This window comes from Parasteatoda tepidariorum, chromosome 9 (genome assembly GCF_043381705.1).
Source record: "Parasteatoda tepidariorum isolate YZ-2023 chromosome 9, CAS_Ptep_4.0, whole genome shotgun sequence".
Classification (NCBI taxonomy): domain Eukaryota; kingdom Metazoa; phylum Arthropoda; class Arachnida; order Araneae; family Theridiidae; genus Parasteatoda; species Parasteatoda tepidariorum.
This window is the reverse complement of record NC_092212.1, coordinates 50023256-50030591: the sequence shown is the minus strand read 5'-3', so window position 1 is coordinate 50030591 and position 7336 is coordinate 50023256. Positions and strand designations below refer to the sequence as shown.

Below are 7336 nucleotides of genomic sequence, written 5' to 3'. Positions count from 1 at the left end.
GGAAATCTGCATAACTACCCCCTTGAGCTCAGACAAAATGGTAAAAATAAAAATTTTAGTAGAAATTATGCGGGAATTATTTTTTAAGACTATATATTTTTATTTGCCTTATGCCTACCATTTTTTCTCACGGTATTTCTCAGAATACTGGAAAAAAAAACATTTACTATAATAGGGTTGTACTTTTGAAACCAAATTCAAGTAATACTGTTATGGACTGGTTCCTTTCTGTTCTGCCAGTCGCGATAGTTTTCGAGACTGGCTGTCATTCGCGAGGTCTTTACGCGATGATTCTGGAATCTTAGACGTTCTGTCATCTTTGAGACAATTCGAGAATTTTGGAAATGCGGTGGAAAATTATATAAAACGGGGAACGGAGTACAATGTAAGTTTTTCTGTTGTACAGAAATGTGATACTTCCGTTGAAGAAAACGTTTTTAGCATAACAAAATCTGATGAATGTGAAAGTGGTCCTCAAAGTGTTACTTCCCATCCTTATGACATTAGACTTTTTTCAGAAGATATTACATGCAAAAAGATATTACATTATGTCCTTAAACTTAAAAAATCAAATCAAAATTTAACTAAACAATGTTGTCTAAATAAAAAGTCAAAACTGTCTAGCTGTCTAAATTAGGGAAATAATAGTGCTTTATTACATACTCGAATTTCTTTTAGTAGCTTCAGAAAATTATGAACACCCCCCTTGAAAAAATTCTGCGTACGCCACTGGTGGGGTGAATAGTTTTGTCTTTATCTTCGCGTAGGTCATCGTGAGTAAACTAATCGACACCTTCTTTCCTCCATTTCACCCCCATTAGAAATGTGCTCTCGCTTGTTACCTTTGCAGCAAACAGCCCCAGACTTTCAGTCTGGAGGAGTTCTCCTTAAAACCGCACTATATCTTACCGCTTCAGTTTCTTGAGATTATTTATTTAAAGACATATTGTGTTTAGTGTCACTATGTATGCGTTTTGAGCGAAGTCTGGGAACAGCAGTATACAATACATTATTTCCACATTGATTTCAGTATTGCGAGACAAAATAATCGGACTCAATAACAGTATATCAATAAACTAACAAATAAGACAAAGTAAAATCTTGGTGGCTCTTCCACAAGGCTTGTGTCAAACTATTAAATACCCAAACATGAAGGTTGAAATTATTTTATCTCAATCAAATGGTTTATTAGATTCAAAGTAATTTTAAAAGAACATGCACAAATGTGCTAAATGTGCCTTGTAATATGTGTTAAATTCTGAAGATATTACTAATTTTGAGATCCCAAGATTACAAGTTGTTTTACATCTAGCAAAAAGGTTTAGTTGAATTACAATATAACCAGGGATCTACAAATACCAGTCGCGGTTGATATTTTGCATATTTTGACTGTTTTTGTGTACCAAAAATGTGATTTTATTTTTTCAAAAACTTAGTTTTTAAATGACGTCATCGTTTGCACTGGATTCTGTCTTTTAATCTTTTATTTATTTATTTTTTTTATGCATAGCACCCATGACCTTTTTTATACAGAAAAGCGTTATTAAATGACCACATTTTATTTACTTCCTTTCTTCTTCAATTAGAAACATTTCTAAAATAAACATGGCTGTCGATTTTTTATACATTTTTCCACAATTGAATTGAAAATTAATAAAAAATTATTCGACCACTATGGATCTTTTTGTCAGCGTATATGCCGTATGCTAATTTGAATATCCAGCTCTTTGCAAACTACCGACGACTTTTCATAGGCTTGCTGCAGTGAGCCATGCAGAAGCACTGTAAAAATGACGTCGACAGTTAAGAAAGAGCCGGATTTTCCAATTAACTTACGATTAGCAGGATTTCCTGTAACTTAATTTTTTTGAAACCAGAATAATGAAAATAAATTTACTCTTAACATACCTGAGACATTTTTATTTTTTAGTCTGCGCTTCCAAATTTATCCCAAAAGTATGCCAGATCGTCCTGCACTGTTTTATTTTGAATCTAAAGTCTTGTGTGAACTTTTCTTCTTAAAAAAAAGTTTATGAAAATATTTTTAGACAGTAAAACAATAACTCGCGAACGTAAGAATTGCAAAACTACGATGGAATCATCTGAATTAAATGGAATTTTATAAAGACTAGTATTACTAAAAAAATAGTTCCAGAAATTAGTATTTAGCACCTTTTGGGACACCTTAAATAAAGCGTATAACTTTTTTGAACATTAAAGGAAATCAAAAACAGCATATGGTGTAATGAATAAAGCAATATACGGCATAATGAACAATATGGTATAATGATTGCTGATCGAATGAGCTATACTTATTTTTATTTTAAATTGTTTAAAAACTTTCATATTTTAGATGACATCTCAGACAGTGAGAAACAGACGCCGGTCTATCAAGTAGAATAGCAAGGAAGAAGCCTCTTCTCACTGATGATCAAAAAAGAGGAAGATTAGCATTTGCCAACGCACATTGCATGATTGGGGTAGAGTCCTTTTCACGGACGAAAGCTGTATTCAATCAGATTATTCTAGTTGTATAAGGGTTTGGCGACCTGTTGTAATGCTTAATGACCCCTTATATTTCCAGAATATACACCGAAGTTGCCGTGTTTCGATACCTGTGTGGGGCTGCCTCTTCTCATCAGGACTTTGAGCTCTTCGTCGGATCGTCGGTAGTCTGGATACAGCTCGATCGTGATTTACTTGAGCATATTATGATTTCAGATGTCATGGAAATCATTTTAACGATGGCTGCTTTGTTTTCCAGCAAGATAACTCTAGGATACATCGTAGCAAGATCGTTAAAAAAACTGGTTAAACCAGCAGGCAGTTGAAACCATGGCATGGGCTAGTAATTCTCTGGACTTGATTCCCATTGAAAATGTATGATCTGAGTTGAAAAAGAAACTCATTCTCACTAGCACTCCATCATGTGATGAATTCTGGGGCAAATTCCAGGAAACTTGGGAGGAGCTGAAGAAAGATCGACTATTTGCGGCTTATCCGATTAGCAACATGCCAAATAGACTTACCGAAGTCGTCCACCGCCAAGGCCTCATGACAAAATATTAATATGACAAAATATCAATTATTATTTTAATAGGCAAATAAAATATTTTGTTTAAAATCTCTTTTTTTATTCAACATTATATCATTTTATGCTTTACAGAATATCAAAGTGGTGCTATGTAAATAGGAAAATGTTTGAGTTTATTTATATTAAAATCCATAGTTTAAGTTCAGAACCTTCTTTCATGGCACTTGTTAACCAAGGTACTGTAATGATATTGCCAGCATTTCAACCAAAATAACTAATTCGTTCTGTTTAAAAATATCTCTAGCACACGACCTTTTTTTCGAATGTAACATACCGCCTTCAACTCCGATTAAATGAAGCCTGTCAGGAATTTGCACTTCATAAGATTCGCAAATGATACTAAGTAAATTTGGTTTGCAGTAAAAAGAGTTGATATTATTTACGCATTTATTTCTTTAGCTCATTAAAATAATTCGGTAATCTGGTCTATTCGATAATCTGGTCTACCGTAAAGTGCTCGACTTCATACGCAGCTCATCGGGCTACCAAAGCGAGGGAACTACTCCTTCAGCAGATGATTAAAATTGTGATGGCACTGTCTTCGAATCATCCTCGATGATGTTTTCCAGACTGTCACCATTAGCCCATTGTGCAGCACCAATACGACTTAATTAAAGTACTACTTCTGTTATGAAATCTTTTTCGTTACTTGGGTAAAAATTTCATAATTTCTTGTGATTTTTTTCCGTCGGGGCCAGATTTTTTTTCTCTTCATTGCTGAGCAACAGACTTCTCTGGAGAGAAATTTCCTGTTACTTTTCGTTTAACCGGGAGCAGCAAAAAACGTAGACCTCAGCTAACTTTTTTTTATTCCGTTTATTTTTTAAACACATAAAAATTAAATTAAATAACACAAAAAAAATTTGTCGAATTTATTTGAGCCTGGCTAACCGTAATTGAAAACTTTTGAAAAATAAAGTAAAAAAAATATAATAAATTCGTCAACTTTTTTTACTAGCGTTACAAAATGCATGTAAAGGATTAATCTTTTTAATGTGCTTTTCAATTTTGCATTTAGAACGATTGTTTCACTCTGCGGCCCTTTGCTATATTGGCCATTTGCTGAAATATCTCATTCAGTTTAAAATCTTTGGTCTAGGTAAGAAAATAAAATTTGTAGCCAATGCTTAGGGAAAAAAACGTTAATCTGGCGTATTACTGAGCAAGAAAGGAAAAGCAAATAAATTAAAATTCCTTCATTACTTAATTTTATTTTAAATATGAACTGAGAAATTAGAAGAAAGGTATTCGAAAGTATGAAAAATTTAGCTTTTTTGTCATTCATCACAATTTTTGAGGTTTATATTCCAATACTCTTGTTTAGTATAGATTTATGACATCTTGACATACACCTCTGACTTACTATGAATGACAATAGTACTGAGTCTTGTTTTTTTTCTGATTATCAATTGCTAAATACAATAAGAATATAGCCTAACATTAACATTATGCATAACAACATACTATTGATTATAAAAATTTTAGTTAATTAAATATGTAATTACACTGAATAAAAATCTAAAATAATCACTTATAATTGGCAATTGAAACAAGTACTACAAATTTTGATGACATCTTGAATTTCATTTTCTAATATTAAAGTGTAATTATTTAATTATTGAAATGTAAACAAACCTCTCGTTAAAAGAATTTTTGGTTTCAAAATATTGAACATCTGCTAAATTGACAAATTTCTATTTATTTTATGAATGCAAGTACAAGCTATTATTTGAGAATACTGATGAAAACCATACAAAAATATTTTTTTTTCTGATATAATAAAAAAGAATCTGTGACTAACTATAAACTGTTTATACTTTTACACGCAATGCATAATTAAGCCAAAATTAAAATTTTCGAAACAATGAACACATTTTATTTTTTAAGTAAACATGAAATTTTAAATAGAATGCAGCGTTCAAAATTTGCTTTTTAAATTATATCGATTTATTCAAAAGCTTGGGTATTGACATATTAATTATACATACATATGGATGGGGTTTTAAATATAAATATAAACAATAACAATCTCAAGCTTTTGACCTGCTCTACTTCCGGTTAGAAAGTTTACAGCTGCTTATTACAGTTTATAGTGCGAAGCGATATTTTCAAACAGATAATTTTGTCTTTAATAAGAGAAATAAATTGTATAATTTCTGAGCTCAAATCTGCTGTATTTCATCAGATATTGATTATATTTAGCAATTCTGGTGAGTTTGAAGTGAAAATTTGTTTTAAGATGTATTGTTAAAAAGGCTGACATGGTGAACGGCAATGTGAGCCAATGCCTTCCTCTGAAGACTTCCGAATTATCTTTGATCCCCAATTCTTTTGATTAATTGCAAGAAATTCAGACTCCACTGAGTCAGTCCATCTCAACCGCGGCCTTCCCCGCTTTCTCGTTTCAGTGGGTCTAAAAAGCGGTATCTTTTTTATTATATTGTCATCATTCATTCGAATCACGTGGGCCATCCGATTCCTTCTTTTTATTCTTATGTATTTAATAATACCATGTTGTTTATAAATCTTGTACAGCTCAAAGTTAAATCTCCTTTTCCAGTTATTGTTTTCATTTACACCACCAAGTATACGTCGCAAAATCTTTCTCTCAAATATCGCGATGCAATTTTCCTCTAGTTTTGCCATTGCTCAGAAGCGTATGTCAAGACTGGCCGGACAAGAGTCTTGTAGATTAAGAACTTTGTTTTTCTAGAAAGAAAGCTAGATTTAATAAATCTTCTCAGCCCATAGACAGCCCTATTTCAGTCAGTTTTTTTATTTCAGGAGTCATTCTGTTCTCAATGGTAATAATTGATCCTAAGTAAGTAAAGCTCTTTTCTGTTTCGAATCTATAAAAAAAAAAATTCAAGATAGAGGTCTGGGGCTCTGTTTCTTGTGAATAACATATATTTCGTTTTCTCTACATCTATGACTAAATCCATTTGCCTTGCAGCCACCTCAAGGGCAAGAAATGCCACCTACGTATTACAAGATTTTAAGAAGGCTTGTAACATTTCTTGAATAAGTTTAACACTTCTACTTTTAAGTTATGTGTTTCATTTTTCAATTATTTAATTTTAATATAAATCTATGATATAACGGTTTCCAGGATAAAACTCTAAAACAGAGCCCATCATTTGATTAAGAAAAAAGAGACACATTTTCAAAAAGTAATTTTTAAAACGCAGCTTAATAAAAAAAAATAATTAATAGATTTAAATAAAAGCTACCTAAATAATCACATTAAATTCATGAGGGGTAACAAATTTTGCTTACAAAAGAGTAAAAAAAAGGAAAGGAAAGAAAAGAAAAAAGAAATCGATACTAGAATAGGTATGTATTACTCTTGGTAACTTGAATTTCTGTCTGAATTGACAATAAATTCCTCAAATGTCGGTTTCTCGGAGTGATCCGTTACTGTTACCGATCATCATAGTTACTAAATTGCAAGTTGTAATAATGACAAAGGAAGTAATACTTAACTGCATATTTATTCCTTTTTTACTAAGTATTAATAAAAATAAGAAATAATGAGAAAAGAGTTTGAAAGTAATATTATGAAAAACGAGCTTAACCTAAATTATAATTAGAAAAATTATTTATAAAGTAGACTTGAAATAATGAAAAAAGAATATATGTTGCTTAGTTTTTGAAATAAAAAAATATTAATCCACAATTTTATTAAAATAATGGCGATAAAAATAACATAAGTAGAAATTAAAAAAATTATAATAATATAGTGTTAAAACGTACATAAGAACAAGATAAATAAATAAAAATTCTAAAATGTCCATCCCATTATAAAAAAATTAAGTCTTTTTTTTACGAGAGTTTAGAGGCAACACTACCTACATAATTATCTGAAACAGCTTTTTTTATAACAAGATTTTGCTAATTTGGCTGAATTATGAAGTTTGGCAATGGCTGGTGTTTTCTACACTAGGGAACGCTGCAAGCTCGGTACCGCCTAAATTTCCGGGTTACTGTTTCCGTTGTATTTTAAAGTCATTTGACATCATTGTGTTTTGAGATTCTTGCAAACCATGTATTTGATTACTTATTACTTGTGCTTACAATGCTAACAATACTGGTGTTTACAATGCTAAAAGTGTTAACACTAACGTAAGATGGGGCACAGCTTGCAACAAGAACAAACAGTAATAAACTTATGGAAAGAGGCCATATCAAGACTGCCAAAAAAGCGAGTTATTCAAAATCTAGCAACCATGTCACCTTTTTTAA

The 7336-nt window shown here is 31.4% G+C and overlaps 1 protein-coding gene across 1 annotated transcript in view; it reads right to left on the bottom strand.

Annotated features, from left to right (window-relative positions):
* Positions 1-2038, bottom strand: part of LOC122271033 (probable serine/threonine-protein kinase DDB_G0277449) — a 19345-nt gene extending 17307 nt beyond the window's left edge. The window contains exon 1 of the mRNA XM_043050815.2: positions 1909-2038. Coding sequence (XP_042906749.1) covers positions 1909-1917 — 9 coding nt within the window. The 5' untranslated portion in view covers positions 1918-2038. The remainder of the gene's footprint in view (positions 1-1908) is intronic.
* Positions 2039-7336: the final 5298 nt, after the last annotated feature.